The sequence below is a fragment of the Schistocerca gregaria genome, chromosome 2 (assembly GCF_023897955.1).
Source record: "Schistocerca gregaria isolate iqSchGreg1 chromosome 2, iqSchGreg1.2, whole genome shotgun sequence".
Lineage (NCBI taxonomy): Eukaryota > Metazoa > Arthropoda > Insecta > Orthoptera > Acrididae > Schistocerca > Schistocerca gregaria.
Window position 1 is genome coordinate 64,767,796 of NC_064921.1, and position 19,573 is coordinate 64,787,368.

General features: G+C 47.4%; 1 protein-coding gene across 1 annotated transcript in view; it reads left to right on the forward strand.

The window, feature by feature from the left end:
* The window catches only part of LOC126335639 (retina and anterior neural fold homeobox protein 2-like), a 330,502-nt gene that overhangs the window by 196,322 nt on the left and 114,607 nt on the right, over window positions 1-19,573 (forward strand). Inside the window, exon 2 of the mRNA XM_049999096.1 lies at window positions 17,539-17,890. Coding sequence (XP_049855053.1) covers window positions 17,539-17,890 — 352 coding nt within the window. The remainder of the gene's footprint in view (window positions 1-17,538; window positions 17,891-19,573) is intronic.

Sequence of the window (19,573 nt, forward strand, 5' to 3'; positions counted from 1 at the left end):
ACCGGGAGAGCGGTGTGCTGACCACACCCCCCTCCTATTTGCATCCTCAGCTAAGGATGACGCAGCGGTCGGATGGTCCCGATGCGCCACTTGCGGCCTGTGCAGCAATTTTCTCACTTATTTTTCATCATCATATCCAGTTTTGGATTAGGCATCCGTGTCTGTTCCAATTTCAAGTAGGTTATAGCTGGTCTTTCTATCACTTCTTAGAAGCGCAAAATTCCTTTTCCCTTCAGGTGTACATTTGACATTATTTTAGGCATTAATTCTTCTGGCACCCTTTGGACGTGTACATCCCATTCCTTTCTGTACTCCCCTGTTTTCTGAAGTATGCTTTTGACAAAGAGTTCATTCCTTATTTCATTATTTTTGTCGGATCTATGAGTCTGTAACCAGCTACAGGTCTTGGGACTCTCAGCTCTACTGTCTCAGTCTTCCCCCTTTGACTGGCAGTTACCGTCCAAGTCTCTAGCCCACAGCTGGCACTGCCATCATATTATAAAAAATTAGTTCTGTCTCTTTGCTAACTTTCTTGAGGAGAGTGAGACTTGTAGTACCTACCAAATGTTGGAACTTTTGCACTCTTTATTCTTGATCATTGCATGTGATACATGAGACCTCACCTCCCAGGTATTTAAAAGTTTACATTTGTTGTAGCGGCTTATTGTCAATTATTATTTTAATCCTTAAATGCTCTTTACCATGGAATGTCATTATCTTAGTGTTAGATTTGGTCATATTATAATCATTTTCCACCTCGTGCAACGACTAAACTGCTCTCTTTAATTTATCTCCTGAGTCCGCTAAGAATATTTAATGATATAACAACAGTGTATATACAACTTTATTATTCAGCGTATGATGGTGCACTACTTTATTCTGCCATGTCTTCATGACGTCGTGTATGTATGTATTAAATGATGACAGAATTAATTAGTGCACCATTGTAGGCTTAGTACTAAAGTTATAAATACACTCTGCAGATGATCAAATAATCTTAGCGGATTCAAATATTTTCAAAAATAATTACTAAAAATATATGCTACACAAAAACTTTCTTTTATAATGCACCCATTCCCTTTGACAGAAATAACGCCATTCTTTCTGTTTCTCTCTATTAACAATATTCGGTATTGATTTCATTTTATTAACTGATCTACAAATTGTGGCCAAATGTGCACACTTCTGGATTTGTAACATTTTTTCTTAATATGCTGCAGCAACGTTCACAGTAAGAATTTTTTTCTGGGTCATTACTTTTTCTGCATATTTTATACATGGATTTTTTTCATATGAAGAGACTCTAACACCGATAGTGATCGAAGGTTTCTTGAATAACTCGCTTGCGATCAACCACCTCAACCGTTGTCCTCTCGTCTTCCACGTCGTCTCCACGCTATGGGTGAGGTCATTTTGCACACACCCTACCACAAGAGCGTTGTATGCAGTGGTAACGATGTACGCAGTCTTCTGTTTCCCATGGATTTTATCTTATCTGTGAGTTCCCTGTATTTGTGATGTTTCTCATTGTATGTGATTTGCTAATTAACAGGTGCTCGTTACGCCGGATTCACTATAGCGAGGGTGACTCGCTCTATCTTATTGATCACTGTCAGGTCAAGTCGATTGCACTGGATCGTTTCGCCTGTTGTTAATCTGCGGTTCCAGTAAATTTTGTATGTTCTATTTTCTAAAACAGTGAGGTTATCTCATCTGTAGTTAGAGGAACGTCTTTATTTAATTGATACGGCTGTCCCAATGTCTGGTGGGTTGTTTTGACGACCTCATCCTGCTTTTTCCTATATTCGTGCATTGCGTGATATATTCTCATTTTCGTTATTTTCCTTCTGTTCTTCTTATTATTACTATTACTATGAAGTATACGAAGTACACGGTCCACTCACATTAATGTGAAGTCAACGTCCAATAACCACTCACAAACGATAGGTGGTAGTACTAGCAATTGAGGAAATCGGACAGATGTCCGTTGGCGTGTACGGCGTGAAACGTCTGAAACGAAGCACCTCGCAATAATCGTCGAAAGCCTCCAGGCCTCAGGACATTCCCTGTGTGCTTTTATCATTCTGGAAGGCACAATGGATCGGTACAAGTATGCGTCTATTCTTGAGAACCATGTCTATCCTTACATGCAGTTTCTTTTTCCTCGGCACGGGACCATCTACTAGCAACGCGTCACACGGCTCGCACTGTACGTGCTTTATTCTAAGAGCACCAGAATGAGTTTATCGTACCCCCATGGTCACCACACTCACCGCAATTAGACTCAATCGAGAACCCGTGGGATCACCTCGATCGGGCTCTTCGCGCCCCAGATCTTCAGTCGAGAAACCTTGCGCAGCTTCGCACGTCACTGGAGTTGAGGTGGCTCCACATCTCTGTCGCTACCTTCCAGAACATCACTGGCTCTCGTCCTACAAGTTCTGCAGCGGTCCGCCCTGCAAAAGGTGGTTATTCAGGCTTATGACAAGTGGGTGCACTAATATGACTGGACAGTGTATAAAAATGGCACTTTAGTACCTACTGACTGATAGGTTACACAATAATTTAAATACGGTACTTTGAGGGCGTCAAGTCAACAGGAAGGCGTGCAGAGGCTGTGCTTTCACCGGACGCTTCGTTATTAGGTGCAGCCCAAGCTGCGCTCGCCGCGGTTCGCCCTGTCGGAGGGCGTGGTCGCAGACAAAGGAAACGGTCTGTGTCGCCATCCAGTGCGTCACAGAGCGCGCTCCCTGCCTGCCAGCCAAGAGCGGCACAGATGGCGCCCGGATACCCCCGCGCTGGATTTGTAGCAATTAGCGGGCTATTATCATCGCTGTTCCGAAGTCGCCGACATCGATGAACATCCGCTATCAACAGGCCCGAGTAGCGCTTGCTAATCTGTCATAATTAAGTAATTATGTGAGCGCTAGCGTTTCGTAAGAAGGCGCAATTAAAAAACCTCAGTAGCTTTTATCTACTGGGAACTCCTGTCGTGGAAGTCGCGTAGTAGCCTGGCTGCGTGTCGCTGCCTATCTGCCGTGTCCATCGGTAGTTACTTTGTACAGCGAAATTTTTGATGGTGTTATAATTTCCTCTAAACAGCATATCCGAGATTACTCTCTTCCTTTTCAACTGTCCAAGAGGTTTCTCCTGAGCTGCTCCTTTCCTACCTAACGCCTCGGCACTTTATCTCTTTTCGGCCTTCTTCCTTTCCACTTGCTCTAATTTATACATTTCATGCATAAAAGAAGCTTCTGTCTCCATAAAATCCAGATAAAGAAGGGAATCTTTTTAGTAGGTGGTGGCGCACGAATTCCGTGGAATCTTTAGCAACTGCTTGTTGAAACAAACTGAATCCTGTGGCCACTGCCAGTGTCTGCATACAAATACTGATATAAAATTCGGAAAGTCTTAGATACACGTAGTTGTAAAAAAAAATAATAATAAATCGAGGAAAGATATAACAATATTAATTATTATTCTTGATCGTAAAAATGACAGTAATCCAGATGACAGGTTTAAATCGCTATTATCTCAACGTAGCCGAAGAGGAGAATAAAGAAAAAAAAAACCTTAGTCGTAGACTGTCGTTGTTCGGAATGATTATTTGGATTAAATAAGAGAGAAAACATTCCCATAACTTACACTTATTAGAATAGAGACGTAACATAATCAATGTGCACAGGCATGGTATTGTCAATTTGACTGCAATGCCTGCCTCTACGCTAACTGAGAAAAGGAAAGCCGTCTGGCTTCAAGGAGGCGCAGCATCAAGCACAGTAAACACAAAAGAAACATGAGAGTGCGAGCGGAAAAGTAACGCTTCCGAATTTCTAGTGTGAATTCTCTTTAAAGTGTTTCAGAGTCGCAGCGCTTGAGTGCGCTTTGTCATTTTCATGCTGAAGGAGAAGATGCTCTTCGTGTGGACGAACTCTTCCAATTCGGAACTAGATTATAGCACGTTGTTTCTCACGAACCGACATTGTTTGGTTACACACTTCTATATTGTCTGCTACAATGCGGAGCACCCTAGCAGCAGTGTATTGCAACTTGTGTCAGCGAAGTGCAGACTAATATGCATGACATATGATGCCTCAGTCTATATGAAGAACAGAGTAACAAAATTCGCAGGCATTGCTTTCCAGCACGTCTTCGTACACCAGGCCAACATATTCTTCGTGATGTTATGTGTAGCAGCTGTAAAAACAATCTAATGACAAACTAAAATAAGGTGTTAAAATACTCCATAAATACTTAAGGTGTTAAAAAATGTCTTTGCAGCTAGTAGAAATGCTAACTGATCGTGCCATGCCCATTTAGTTTCATTAATTTAATATATCATCATTTGTCTGATTTTTGTTTACATCCGGAACTGTCTTCTGCCTATATCTTTTCCAGGTATTACAGCGTTTGGCACTGGTGTTTTAGGCATAGTTTTCTCAGACTTGCATCACCACACATTTCTTGGCATAAACAGCGACTAAATATTGCACCAGTAAGCGGATTCAAAACTGTAAAACTTATTTATTTTCTGGATAAAATGTCGCTGTAGACAAGCTTGTTTGTTTTATCATTTTGGTAGAGAAATAAAGAGAAACTTATAGAAAGAAGATATACGCTATGTGACTAAAAGTATCAGGACACCTGGCTTAAAATGACTTACAAGTTCGTGACGCCCACCATCAGTAATGCTGGAATTCAATATGGTGTTAGCGCAACCTCAGCCTTGATGACAACTTTTAGTCTCGCAGGCATACGTTCAATTAGGTGCTGGAAATTTCTTGGGGAATAGCAACCAATTCTTCATGGAAAGTTGCACTGAGGAGAGATATCGATGCCGATCAAATGTTTCAAATGGCTCTGAGCACTATGCGACTTAACTTCTGAGGTCATCAGTCGCCTAGAACTTAGAACTAATTGAACCTAACTAACCTAAAGACATCACATACAACCATGCCCGAGGCAGGATTCGAACCTGCGACCGTAGCGGTCGTACGGTTCCCGACTGTAGCGCCTAGAACCGCATGGTCACTGCGGCCGGCTCGATGCCGATCGATGCCTGGCATGAAGCCTGCTATCCAAAACATCTCAAAGGTGTTCTGTAGGATTCAGGTCAGGACTCTGTGCAGGCCAGTCCATTATAGGGATGTTATTGTCGCGCAACCACTCCGTCACAGGCTGTGCATTATGAACAGGTGTTCGATCGCGTTGAGAGATGCAATCGCCATATCCGAACTGCTCTTCAACAGTGCGTAGTAAGAAGGTAGCTTAAAACGTCAATGTAGGCCTGTGCTGTGATAGTGCCACGCAAAACAACAAGGAATGCAAAACATAACCACACCATAACAGCACCGCTTTCGAATTTTACTGTTGGCACTATACACCCTGGCAGATGATGTTCACCAGGCTTTCGCCATACCCGCACCCTGCCATCGGATCACGACATTGTGCACTATGATTCGTCACTCCAACATCGTTTTTCCACTGTCCAATCGTCCAATGTATACGCTCCTTACACCAAGCGAGGCGTCGTTTGGCATTTATGGGCTTATGAACACCCGCTCGACCATGACATCAGAGTTTTCTCACCTCCCGCCTAACTGTCATAGTACTTGCAGTGGATCCTGGTGCAGTTTGGAATTCTTGTGTGACAGTCTCGATAGATGTCTGCCCATTACACATTACGATCCTCTTCAACTGTCGGCGCTCTCTGTCAGCCAACAGACGAGGTCGGCCTGTACGCTATTGTGCTGTACGAGTCCCTTCACGTTTCCACTTTACTACCACATCGGAAATAGTGGATGTTTAGGACTGTGGAAATCTCGCGTAGAGACGTATGTTTGGTTCAAATGGCTCTGAGCACTATGGGACTCAACATCAGTCCCCTAGAACTTAGAACTGCTTGAAGCTAACTAACCTAAGGACATCACACAACACCCAGTCATCACAGGGCAGAGAAAATACCTGACCCCGCCGGGAATCGAACCCGGGAACCCGGGCGCGGAAAGCGAGAACGCTACCGTACGACCACGAGAGACGTATATCAGAAGTGATCACTTTCGAACTCGGTGAGTTCCGCGGAGCTCCCCATTCTGCTCTCTAACAATGTCTGACTACTGAGGTCCTGATATGGAGCACCTGGCAGTAGGTGGCAGCACAGTGCACCTAATACGAAAAACGTATGTTTTTCAAGGTTTCGTATATTTTTGACAACATAGTGTACGTCTTATTATACGAGAAGAAGCTTATATAATTATTCGGCGTTAGAATGCTAGCTTCTTTTGGGTGACCTAAATAACTAATACGAAGTATCACGATAGTAGTCGTCGTGAATATATGGACATATATCTTAGTAGTGGAAGACTTTTTTAACACCGCAGTTTTACGTTCTGGATTTTCCACTTTCGTAATCAACAAAGCCGCTACAAGAGCACCGTGTACACATATTTTCCGGTGTTACGTGCTCTGAATAAATATACATAAGTGTCTGCATTTGCGCTTTCTGTCAGGAAGAACCACGGAAGTAGAACTTTAGCAATTCGGGGTTTCCACAACATTAAGGGGTTCAACAGCCATGAGCGGCTTAAAGCTTTTTCTGTCTCATCCAAGTTACTTCCGAGCACGTATCGTATTCCAGTTTCGGCTGTGGTAGGGTCACAGTTCGTCTTCTTTTGCGTTTCGCCTCTAATTATAACTTGCATGCTCCATTTTTAAAGTGCCAGATATGCCTAAAATTTTAATAATAAAAATAAGTTGGTGACTTTTTGGCTATATTATGCAAACTGTTTTTTTTTTACTTTTTTTGACTCAGTTTAGTTTCTACACCATTAACTAGTTTCCAAGCCATTCCTGGCTCATCATAAGTTGGTGGTGCTTTTCTGGACCATGTGCAGCTAGACGCTGCTGCGAAACTAAAAGGTTGTTATATATTAATTACATACAGTGCAATGTCGAGTGGTATCCATGGCAAATTATTACCGATAAAGCACGTTTTCCAGGTTGTACACACACGTACACAGTATTTAGCTGCAGTGTTTGGTTGCAGTTAGTCGTCTAAAATGGATATAGTGAACACCAATAATAATAAATTGCTTAATTACAATGAAATATGTAAAATGTTGTAATCCTATAATAATGGTGGTTTTTATACAGTAGTGCTTACTGCACCGCTTTTATATAACTTCAAAGAAATTATGATTCAGAGAAATACACCATTTGAAAAGCAGTCTTTCGAAAATTGAAAGGTGGATATGTAGCGTAACTGATTTAAGAATTATAACACCCTCAAACTGGAACAACTCTGAAATCATAATTTACGCAGTGTACAATCATACTGTGCACTCAGCTTTTATCTGTATTTCACTTAGCACTACGAATGTGCGCACAGCCCTGCAGACTATGGCAACGTGAGCATGTAAATGCTTTTTTTCTTTCAGTGGCTTCTGCTTATATTTAGGAAATCAGCGTTTTTGTTTACTTCTTAGTGGAGAATCTTTTCTTTTATGTCTTGCCTTACTCAGCTGCTTGTGGTTTGTCGTTTCTACTTGTGCAGTGGAAAATACTGTCTGGTGTATTGTTGACAGCAGGGGTGTGTGAATGGGCATTTTTTCCTGGATGGCAGCTGGTCAAGCCACAAATACAGCCACGGGGGCGACAAACTGGAAAATAAAATCTGAAAAACTTTTGCTTTTTATTGTTTCTTCTTGGGACTCAAGAAGTTATTTAGCTGTATTTAATCTTTTTGGTGTCAGATCACAGTGGGTATCGTGGCACTGAAAAACACACCTCAGGTGAAATGTAACTGTATCATAAGGTGTAATCTGAAAGTGTAGTGTAGTTTTTCACAGTCTTTAGTATGGATGGGGACTGTGACTGCTGCTGGGGATTCGAGCCGAGTTCACTTCACTCTCAGCTCCAGGCTGTGATGGCTTCGGTTACACAGCTTGAAGCTGCAGTGGGTGGGCATCACAGTTATGGGCCAGCTTTTGGTATCCAACAGACGTCCAGCTTGACTCACGAGTCATCCGATCAGTCTGCACTGGTGGCCATCATAGTTACTGCTCGCACTGATGTTGACCCCTCTCTTTGATCGAGTGGGAGGTCGCCTCGGGGCGTGGCAAGTGGCGAAAGGGGACTTAACGTAAGGTCTCTGCAGTTAGTGTGACAAACAGGTTCCTGCTGCTGTTTGTGGCTGGCATTGTCCCTCAGCCAGATGCACTCGCATGTCCTGTTGCAGAGGGAACCTCTCATCCTGCAAGATCCGGGCAATCAAAGAGGATGGGATTATTGGTAGTTGGGAGCTCCACTGTTTTTGGGGTCCCTTAGGGACATGGCTGCCAAGGACGGGAAGAAAGCCAGTGTACACTCTGTGTGCATACCGTGTGGAGTCATTCCAGACGTAATAAGGGTCCTTCTGGATGCATAAAGAGCACAGGCTGCAGCCAGCTGCTGGTGGTGGCTCGCGTCGGTACAGTGATATGTGTCGCTTTGGATTGGAAGCGATTGTCTCTGGTTTCGAGAAGTGGTAAAGGCTACCAGTCTTACTTGCGAGACGAAGCAGAGCTCATCATTTGCAGCATAGTCGACAGGACAGATTGCAGACCTCTGGAACAGAGCCGATTAGAGGCTACTAATCATAGGCGCTGACGGTTCTGCGACTGTGAAGGCTGCAGATTCCTCGACTTGCACTATAGGGTAGTGGGGTTTCGGGTTCCGCTAAATAGGTCAAGGGGTCCGTTATACGTAGGAGGCGGCTACACGAGAAACAGGGACAGCGTGGCGTGGACTGGGAGTTTTTTAGGTTTGAGGGTTTCGGAGTAACACAAAAAGGGCTTCAGTGTCAATGGGTGCAGGTCGAACACTGGAAGTAGTTAGATACAGGAACCATCCGTATAACGGTTCTAAATTGTAGCTGTGTTGGAAAAATATCAGAGTTCCAAGAGCTAATAGAAAGCACTGATGCTCAAATCGTTATAGGCACTGAAAGCTGGCTACAGCCAGAGGTAATCTCAGCCGTAATTTTTGGGAAGTAACTAACCGTATTCATTAAGTGTAGGCTAAATACAGTTGGTGGTCGCGTGTTTGTTGCTATTAGAGGTACTTTACCTCGTGTGAAGTTGAAGTAGATAGTTCCTGTGTGTCAGTATGGGTAGAGGTCATACTTGGCAAACGGAATAAAATAATAATCGGATACTTTTACCGACCTCCCAACTCAGATGATACAATTGCTGAAAGGTTCAAAGAAAACTTGAGTCTAGTTTCAAACATGTACCCGACTCGTTCGATTATAGTTGGTAGTGACTTCAATTTATCCTCAGTATGTTGCTGAAAATACATTTTTTCATCTGAAGGTAGGCATAAAACATCATTCGAAATAATGCTAAACGCATTCTCTGAAAATTATTTCGAGCTGTTAGTTCATGAGACTCACTCGAATGGTAAGCGGTTGTGAAAACACGCTTCACTTCTTAGCAACAAATAATCAATACACGCCTCAGCCGACCCTCATTTCCACCTAGCGGCGCCAATCCACAACCCCTGTCCCTGTCTTCCATGGTAACTACTTTGAGATTCCCGACATGTCGAAAGAACAGACAAAGAAAAAAAATGGTGCAAATGGCTCTGAGCACTATGGGACTTAACTTTTGAGGTCATCAGTCCCCTAGAACTTAGAACTACTTAAATCTAACTAACCTAAGGACATCACACACATCCATGCCCGAGGCAGGATTCAAACCTGCGATCGTAGCGGTCGCGCGTTTGCAGACTGTAGCACCTAGAACCGCTTGGCCACACCGGCCGGCAAGAAAAAACAGCACGCACTCATATATATCATAAGACCTAAGTAGCCCGCAACATGGTACCCAACATTCGTTGTCAGTCCAAACGAATAAACTGCTAAAAGGCGGTACATTACTAGTTCAGAATCAACTGCACGTATGGCTCCATATATTCTTTTAGACAAGCTGTGACACAAATTTCTTTTTTCGTAAATTCGACTCAGTACGTCTTCATTACTTATTCGATGTACCTATCTTATCTTCAGCATTCTCATGTACCACTGCTTTCTATAGCTTCTATTCTCTTTTTGCCTGAATCGTTTATCGTTGAGTTTAACATTCATACAAGGCCAGTCGAGACAAATGCCTCCAGAAACGGCATTCTGGCAGTTAAATTTATATTCGACATTAACAGATTCCTTTTTTCTTCAGTAACGCTTCTCTTACTATTGGCAGTCTGTAGTGTGTATCGTCTCCACTTCTGCCATCGTCAGTTGCCGAAATATCTAAACTCATCGACTATTTCTTCTTCTCTTCTTCTGCAATCCATTTCGTGTTGTCGAGAAAGCCTTCCTCGGTCGAAATACCGACCAGCGGACACAGCAAAACCCGGAGCTCGGAACTTCACGGGGACGAGATAATTTGACACGAAATGCTTTTACTGAGGAAAGCGGACGCTGGCGGCGACAATTAATCCGAGTCGGCCGCGTACACGACTCTGGCATTACGGCGGGCCGGCCGCGGCAGATAGCGGGCAGCGGGCAGCGGGCCCTTCCGCCGGCGGGGCGCGGCCGGCGCTGTGGCCGCCCCACAGCCACCTGCTACCTGCTGGTGCCTGCTACCTGCCCCGCTGACGGCTCTATCGCGGGCCGCGGCGTGACGCTGCGGTCGCACGACTGCACGCCGCCGCTCGTGACCGTATCGCGGATTGCGGCCGAGTTGCCGCAGCCGACATCGCTGAGGTTGTCGGCACTTCTGTCGGAAAACATCGTTTTACTGCACTCTCAGCCAATGATTCGCCTATTAGGTAAACTTACTGAGCGTATCGAACAATGGCTGTAATATGGAAGGCTGAGTCGGCCGGTAATAACTGCCGTTCACGACAAGTGAGCTTTGCAGCCTTTAATATTATGAGCCATATCTCCTTTCCTTTGTTTTTTCTTTGTGTTACGGGACACTGTATTATGTCTCATACATCTCACTTCTATCCTCCTACACTGAAGAGGGAAAAAGAAGTAACTGGTAAACCTGCCTAATATCTTACAGGGCCCCGCGATCACGCAGAAGGGCTGCAACATGAGATCACATGGACTCGACTAATGTCTGGAGTAGTGCTGGAGAGAACTGACACCATGATTCCTGCAGAGCTGTCCATAAATCCGTAAGAGTACGAGGGGATGGAGATCTCTTCTGAACAGTACATTGGGAGGCATCCCAGGTATTCTCAACTCTGTATCAATTCTGAACGTCTTATCCTACTGGAATTCTCCAAGACCGTTGGAATGCACAATGGACATGGACGGATGCAGGTCATCAGATAGGATACTTACGTATGTGCCACCTGTCAGAGTCGTATCTAGACGTATCAGGGGTCCCATATGACTCCAACTGCACACGTCCCACACCATTACAGAACCTCCCCATCTTGAACACTCCCATGCTGACAAGCAGGGTCCATGGGTTCATGGTCTCCATACCTGTACACGTCCATCCGCTTGATACAATTTTAAACGAGACTCATCCTACCAGGCGACATGTTTCCATGTCATTAACGCTCGCCGGGCGGAATGGCCGCGTGGATTGAGGCGTCATGTCACGGACGGCGCGGCCCCTCTCGTCGGAGGTTTGAATCCTCCCTCGGGTATGGGTTAAGAAATGGTTGAAATGGCTCTGAGCACTGTGACACTTTACATCTGTGGTCATGAGTCCCCTAGACCTAGAACTATTTAAACATAACTAACGTAAGAACAGCACGCACATCCATGCCCGAGGCAGGATTCGAACCTGCGAACGTAGCAGCAGCTCGGTTCCGGACTGAAGCGCCTAGAACCGCTCGGCCACAACGGCTGGCTTCGGGCATGGGTGTGTGTGTTGTTGTTAGCGTAAGTTAGTCTAAGTTAGTTTAAGTAGTGTGTGAGTCTAGGGACCGATGACCTTAGCAGTTTGGTCCCATACGAGTTCACACACATTTGAACATTTGATCAACAGTCCATTGTCAGTGTTGACGGAACCAGATGAGCCGTAAAGCTTTGTGTCGTGCAGTCATCAAGAGTACACTAGTGGGCCTTCGACTTCGAAAGCCCGTATCAATGATGAATGGTTAGCACGCTGACGCTTGTTGATGACCCAGCATTGAAATCTGTAGCAATCTGCGGAAGGGTTGCACTTGTTGACGATTCTTTTCAGTCATCCCGTTCTTGCAGGATCTTCTTCCGGCAGCAACGATGTTGGCTGTTTCATGTTTTACCGGATTCCTGATATTCAGGGTACACTCGTGCAATGATCGTACCGGAAGATCCCCACTTCATCGCTACCTCGGAGATTCTGTGCCCCATCACTCGTGCGCCGACTATAACATCACGTTCAAACTCACATCTTAATAACCTGCCATTTTAGCAGCAGTAACCGATCTTACGGCTGGGCCAGACACTTGTTGTCTTCTATAGGCGTACCGATCGTAGTGCCGTATTCTGCCATAGCTCTCTATGTCAATACGTAAAAAGGTTCAATTGTATCTGAGCACTACGGGACTTGACATCTGAGGTCATCAGTCGCTTAGTACTTAGAACTACTTAAACCTAACTAACCGAAGGACATCACACACATACATGCCCGAGGTGGGAAGCGAATCTGCGACCGTAGCGATAGCGCGGTTCCAGACTGAAGCGCCTAGAACCGCTCGGCCACAGCGGCCGGCTGTGTTGACCTAACGATATCGTGTGCTATGATTGCAATTGGCAAAGCATCACTGAGTTTTTGCTGTGGATCAGTAGAAGCGTGTCTCCTGTCGTAGGAACCGCATTTCTTGTTAAAACAAGTCGATGGTAGGGGTCCTCGCACGCCGTTATCCAGGCGAATGGCTGCAGGGAACATGCACTGCACCATAGATGCCGGCCAGTGAGGGCCTTATTATGCTTTGGGGCAGACTGAGGTGGGCTTCCATGGGATCTACCGAAGGCAACATGACAGCAGTGAACTACGGGGACCACCTGCACCGGTTCGTGCTTCAAGTCTCCCCCTGTGGCGATGTAATCTGCCAGCAGGATGACTGTCCGCTTTGCAAGGTTAGAACCATTCTGCAAAAGTTTTAGGGGCATTTTAGTGTACTCACATTGATGTATTCGTCAGCAAATGTGCCTGATCTGTACCCATTGGAACACATATCGGACGGCACCTGCGCAGCCGTAAACCATCATTCTGTAATTTGCGGGAATTGCTTACCCTGTAGGTAGACATCTGGTGCCGCATACTTCTGGAATCAGGTTAAGGACTTGTAGACTCCAGACCAAGCAGAATTGTACTGTGTTTGAAAAGTGGAACAACACGCTATTAAACAGGTGGTCATAACGTCTTAGTCTGTCAGTCTGTACGCTTTAAATGCATTGTATTGTATTGTATTGTATGTTAACCGAAGCCCTAGAAACGACGCAGACGCTCCGTCCCCGCCACAGGAGCAGTGGTCCACAACCCCACGACGACTACCGCAGTCCACTTCACCCCTCTGCCGCCCCACACCGAACCCAGGGTTATTGTGCGGTTCGGCTCCCGGTGGACCCCCCAGGGAACGTCTCACACCAGACGACTGTAACCCCTATGTTTGCGTGGTAGAGTAAAGGTGGTGTACGCGTACGTGGAGAATTTGTTCGCGCAGAAATCGCCTACATAGTGTAACTGAGGCGAAATAAGGGAAACCAGCCCGCATTCGCCGAGGCAGATGGAAAACCGCCTAAAAATCATCCACAGACTGGCCGGCTCACATGACCTCGACCCAAGTCCGCCGGGCGGATTCCTGCCGGGGACCAGGCGCTCCTTCCCGCCCGGATAGCAGTGCGTTAGACCGCACGGCCAACGGTGCGGGCTTGATATGCATACTAAATGCTTGTTCTAATCAAATGAAGCTATATAGTTGCAGACACCTTTTCAAATCCCAAAAAGCTATGATGTATGTATGCAGACTGAAGTGACGAATAAAAATTACTACCAAGGCTAGGATTCGAACGTGGGTCTTCTGCTCACAAGGCAGATACGTTAACCACTACTCCACCATGCCAGAGTTAATTTGCACAAGTGTGTGGACTACCTGAGCACGTTTTCCGCCTCTCTCAATGTTTATACGTTTGTACAGTAGGCGGTTCACCTTAAATTAATTGATGTGAAGTACTAGGCCATGTGCTAAATAAATATACACTCCTGGAAAATGAAATAAGAACACCGTGAATTCATTGTTCCAGGAAGGGGAAACTTTATTGACACATTCCTGGGGTCAGATACATCACATGATCACACTGACAGAACCACAGGCACATAGACACAGGCAACAGAGCATGCACAATGTCGGCACTAGTACAGTGTATATCCACCTTTCGCAGCAATGCAGGCTGCTATTCTCCCATGGAGACGATCGCAGAGATGCTGGATGTAGTCCTGTGGAACGGCTTGCCATGCCATTTCCACCTGGCGCCTCAGTTGGACCAGCGTTCGTGCTGGACGTGCAGACCGCGTGAGAAGACGCTTCATCCAGTCCCAAACATGCTCAATGGGGGACAGATCCGGGGATCTTGCTGGCCAGGGTAGTTGACTTAAACCTTCTAGAGCACGTTGGGAGGCACGGGACACATGCGGACGTGCATTGTCCTGTTGGAACAGCAAGTTCCCTTGCCGGTCTAGGAATGGTAGAACGATGGGTTCGATGACGGTTTGGATGTACCGTGCACTATTCAGTGTCCCCTCGACGATCACCAGAGGTGTACGGCCAGTGTAGGAGATCGCTCCCCACACCATGATGCCGGGTGTTGGCCCTGTGTGCCTCGGTCGTATGCAGTCCTGATTGTGGCGCTCACCTGCACGGCGCCAAACACGCATACGACCATCATTGGCACCAAGGCAGAAGCGACTCTCATCGCTGAAGACGACACGTCTCCATTCATCCCTCCATTTACGCCTGTCGCGACACCACTGGAGGCGGGCTGCACGATGTTGGGGCGTGAGCGGAAGACGGCCTAACGGTGTGCGGGACCGTAGCCCAGCTTCATGGAGACGGTTGCGAATGGTCCTCGCCGATACCCCAGGAGCAACAGTGTCCCTAATTTGCTGGGAAGTGGCGGTGCGGTCCCCTACGGCACTGCGTAGGATCCTACGGTGTTGGCGTGCATCCGAGCGTCGCTGCGGTCCGGTCCCAGATCGACGGGTACGTGCACCTTCCGCCGACCACTGGCGACAATATCGATGTACTGTGGACACCTCATGCCCCACGTGTTGAGCAATTCGGCGGTACGTCCACCCGACCTCCCGCATGCCGACTATACGCCCTCGCTCAAAGTCCGTCAACTGCACATACGGTTCACGTCCACGCTGTCGCGGCATGCTACCAGTGTTAAAGACTGCGATGGAGCTCCGTATGCCACGGCAAACTGGCTGACACTGACGGCGGCGGTGCACAAATGCTGCGCAGCTAGCGCCATTCGACGGCCAACACCGCGGTTCGTGGTGTGTCCGCTGTGCCGTGCGTGTGATCATTGCTTGTACAGCTCTCTCGCTGTGTCCGGAGCAAGTATGGTGGGTCTGACACACCGGTGTCAATGTGTTCTTTTTTCCATTTCCTGGAGTGTATGTGAAGTGGCAGTGCAGGTGAGGTTATGTAGTACGGCACTGCTGCGGCCTGTGGCCTGCTGCTGGCGGCACAGACACGCGGACGCGGTGACAGTCCTCTCCGCGACGATAGCGGCGTTGGCGCCGGGCAGAGGCCGATAAGGCGGCCAGGGGCCCGCGCAGCGCGCTCCATTAGCTGGTGGCGGGCAGAGCGGAGGACGGCTAATGGGCCGCCGTGACACGGCACGCAGGAATCCACGCGCCTTCCGGAGCGGAGCTGAGCTGACGTCAGCCGCGACACATCCGCGATACACGGCCGCAGCGTAGCGCCACGGGCGGGGAACGTCTCGCACAGCCTACTCAGCGACTCCACTGACCATCCAGCAACGGCACACACAACACTGACACCGGGGTGCTCACTTGCCTTCATAATCGAGGACGCTAAAGTCCTTCACTACGACGCAATGTTGCAAGAGGTACCGGGTTCGAGTCTCTGAATGCAGAAACATTTCTCATCGTCTGTAATCAACCAGTGAAGGGCCGAGAGCTGACAGAGTACAATTTCTGTTCGCGGGACAGCATGTATACAAATACATTTTTTTTTTTTTTAAGGAGTGCGCACGTGCGAGGTGCGAGTAGAACTTGAGGCTTTTGTACAAACTTAATTACATATATAAATACATATATAGTTCATCTATAGGTTGCAAAACATATAAAATAAATGGTCGCACCTTTTCATTGCATTGACTTAGAAGCTTACTATCTTTACAGTCTTCACACAACCAAGCGACCGAATATTTAAGTATCTTATATATCAAAATGGGAGTTATTATATCTGTTTGCGACTAACAGACTTCGTTACCGACTGACCAATCACCGTAAAAGTTACCACATGCCTCTATTTTTTCATGGAGAAAATTTTTATGTTATCCATTTTGTTGTACTTCACTACTTGGATGGGTCTGCAGCATACGGGTAGCAATTGGGTCCATAGTTTCATGGGGTCTGCGCCACATTCGAAACCTACCGTCACTTCTTACAAACTGAAATCGGGGCTCATCTAATAAGGGCGCGGTTTTACAATCTTGTAGGGTCCAATCCAGGAGAGGCGCATCGGGCGATGCCGTGGTGTTAGCAAAGACATTCGTGTCGCGCATCTGCTGCCATAGCTCATCGAACCCAAACCTCGCCGTACTGTGCTATCTGAGACGTTCGTCGCACGCTCCACATTTATTTTTTCAGTTATTTCACGTAGCGTTGGTTGTCTGTTAGCACTGATAACTCTACGCAAACGCCGCTGCTCTTCGTCGTTGAGTGAAGACCGTCGGCCAGTGTGTTGTGGGTGGTGAGAGGCAATGCCTGAAATTTAGTATCCTCGGCACACTCTTGACGCTGTGATACTCGGAAAATTGAATCGATTTCCGATGCTGAACATTCCACGCGTCTCGCTCCACGTTCGCGGTTTGTTAATTCCCTCGTCGGCCATAGCCGGCTGTTGTGACCGAGTGGTTCTAGGCGCTTCAGTCTGGAACCGCGCGACCGCTACGGTCACAGGTTCGAATTCTGCTTCGGGCATGGACGTGTGTGATGTCCTTTGGTTAGTTAGGTTTAAGTAGTTCTAAGTCTAGGGGACTGATGACCTCAGATGTTAACTCCCATAGTGCTCAGTGCCATATGAACAATTTTTTTCGTCTGCCATAATCATGTCGGAAAACTTCTCACATGAATCATCTCAGCACAAATGACAGTTCCGCAAATGCACCCCCGCTTTATACCTTGTGTACGTGATCTTGCCACCATCTATGTATGTGTAAATCACTACCCCATGACATCAGTGTATGGTCTGGGGGGCTAAGCCTCTCGTCTGGCCGATACGTTACAAGCGGATGTTACCACTGCTAGCAGACAAAATCTCTGACGCAACAGTAACAAAGTGTGATTGTGTTGGCAGATCCCGAGCCTGCGCCGTCCCCGCCTTCGTCCTCGGAGGGCAGTCGCGAGTCGTCGACGCCCGCGGCCGGCGCCACCCCCGCCAGCCACTGCGACGGGGACTCGGACCACGGAGGCGGCGGCGGCGGCGGCGGCGGCGGCGGCGGCGCGGCGCCCGCCCCCGCGCTGGCGCCCGCCCCCGCAGGCGGAGGCGGAGGCGCGCCCTCGGACCACGACGACCTGGACGAGGTGGATGCCGAGGCGGAGGCGCCGCGGCGCAAGCAGCGCCGCTACCGCACCACCTTCACCTCGTTCCAGCTGGAGGAGCTGGAGAAGGCCTTCGCCAGGACGCACTACCCGGACGTCTTCACCAGGTGAGCGACCGCACCGAGTGCTTTTTTCCTGTGAGGGTAGTGTGGGAAGTTCTCGGGACGAAATAGAAAAAAACGACTAACTCAGTGATCTTTTTAGTTTTTCAATCTTGCTTCCCTGCACATTACTCCAGCTATATTGCAGTGCCTTGACCCCATATCGAAAATTAGATTCCTCAAGGCCTGCAAAATACACGTCAACTTCGGCTATCATTTCTTCGCTTGACGAAAATTTCCATTAAGTTTCGAGAACCGATGGAAATCTGATGAAGGGAAATGAGGGTAATAAGACGACTGCGGTAACCATTAGTGTCTTAGTTCATGCATTTTCGCCATGCAACGACACTTCCGCACGCGTGTGACCAGTGGGATGATAATCTATCACCAGACTCGCTTTTACCTCGCAGAAAACTGACTCAATGATCCTTCCGGTGTTCCCTCTGCTTTCTTTGGTGGTGATGGTTCACCATTATTTTCCCGCTGTTTTGTGATAGTGACACAGGTTTCATGACGAAACGCGACAGCTTCCATGGATTCATGAGGATGTACTTGTATGGATATAGTGTCTGTTCTTTCGGACATGTCCGAAAGAACAGACACCATTGATGACCTGCAGCTGTCTAGATCAAAGTTAGAATTACATTAATACCTTCAACTATTGACGGGCGTTGATATATGTCAACGGGGACAGGTGAAAATTTGTGCCCCGACTGGGACTCCAACCCGGCATCTCCCGCTTACATGGCAGACGCTCTATCCATCCAAGCCACCGAGGGCACAGAGGATAGCGCGACTGCAGGTACTGTCTATCTCACGCCTCCCGCGAGACCCACATTCTCACCTTGTATGTCAACACCCTATATTCTTCGGTCATGTCCAAATGAACAGACACCATATCCATATAAATATATCGTTCTGGCTATACCGGCCATGGCCTCCTTCTTCTGTGCGGATGCACACATATTCACCGAACTCTAACGGGACTTGGTAAGAATGTCTTCCACAAGTAATGAGTGTGTTGGGGTGGTACACTACAAATGTAGTGTATGGACATACAAGGTGAGAATGTGGGTCTCGCGGGAGGCGTGAGCGAGACAGTCCCTGCAGTCGCACTATCCTCTGTGCCCTCGGTGGCTGAGATGGATGTCCGCCCCCGGTAGCTGAGTGGTCAGCGGGTTCGATCCCCGACTGGGTCGGAGATTTTCTCCGCTGAGGGACTGGGTGTTGTGTTGTCCTAATAAAAAAAGACAGTCTGCTTCAGGCGGTGGCGCGGCACGGACTTGCTGTCCCGGCCGCGGGCGCGCGTAGACGAGGAAGTGTTTACACCGCCGGTACTCGCGCGTGTTGTTGTCTGACTTGATCGCCATGGCACACAATTTTCGAAAGACTACGCTCCAATTTACGTTCGACAACAAATTTGCCGGACCAAAAGCTATCTAAATAGAGCGTTTTTTGAGGGAAGTAGTTCGTTTACCTGCTGCAGACACAATTTTAATACACCTGTCCATTGTAAGCAGCACAATGTACGTAAAGATAACAGATGAAGCTACGTGTGAAAGAACTCTCTCCGCTGCTCAAAGAGGATTTCAATTTCGACACTCTGATGGCCATATCAGCGATGTCACAGTAGCTCCTTCAGGAATTGGTGTGAGGGTCATTCGGGTCCTTGAATTGCCGTTTGAAGTG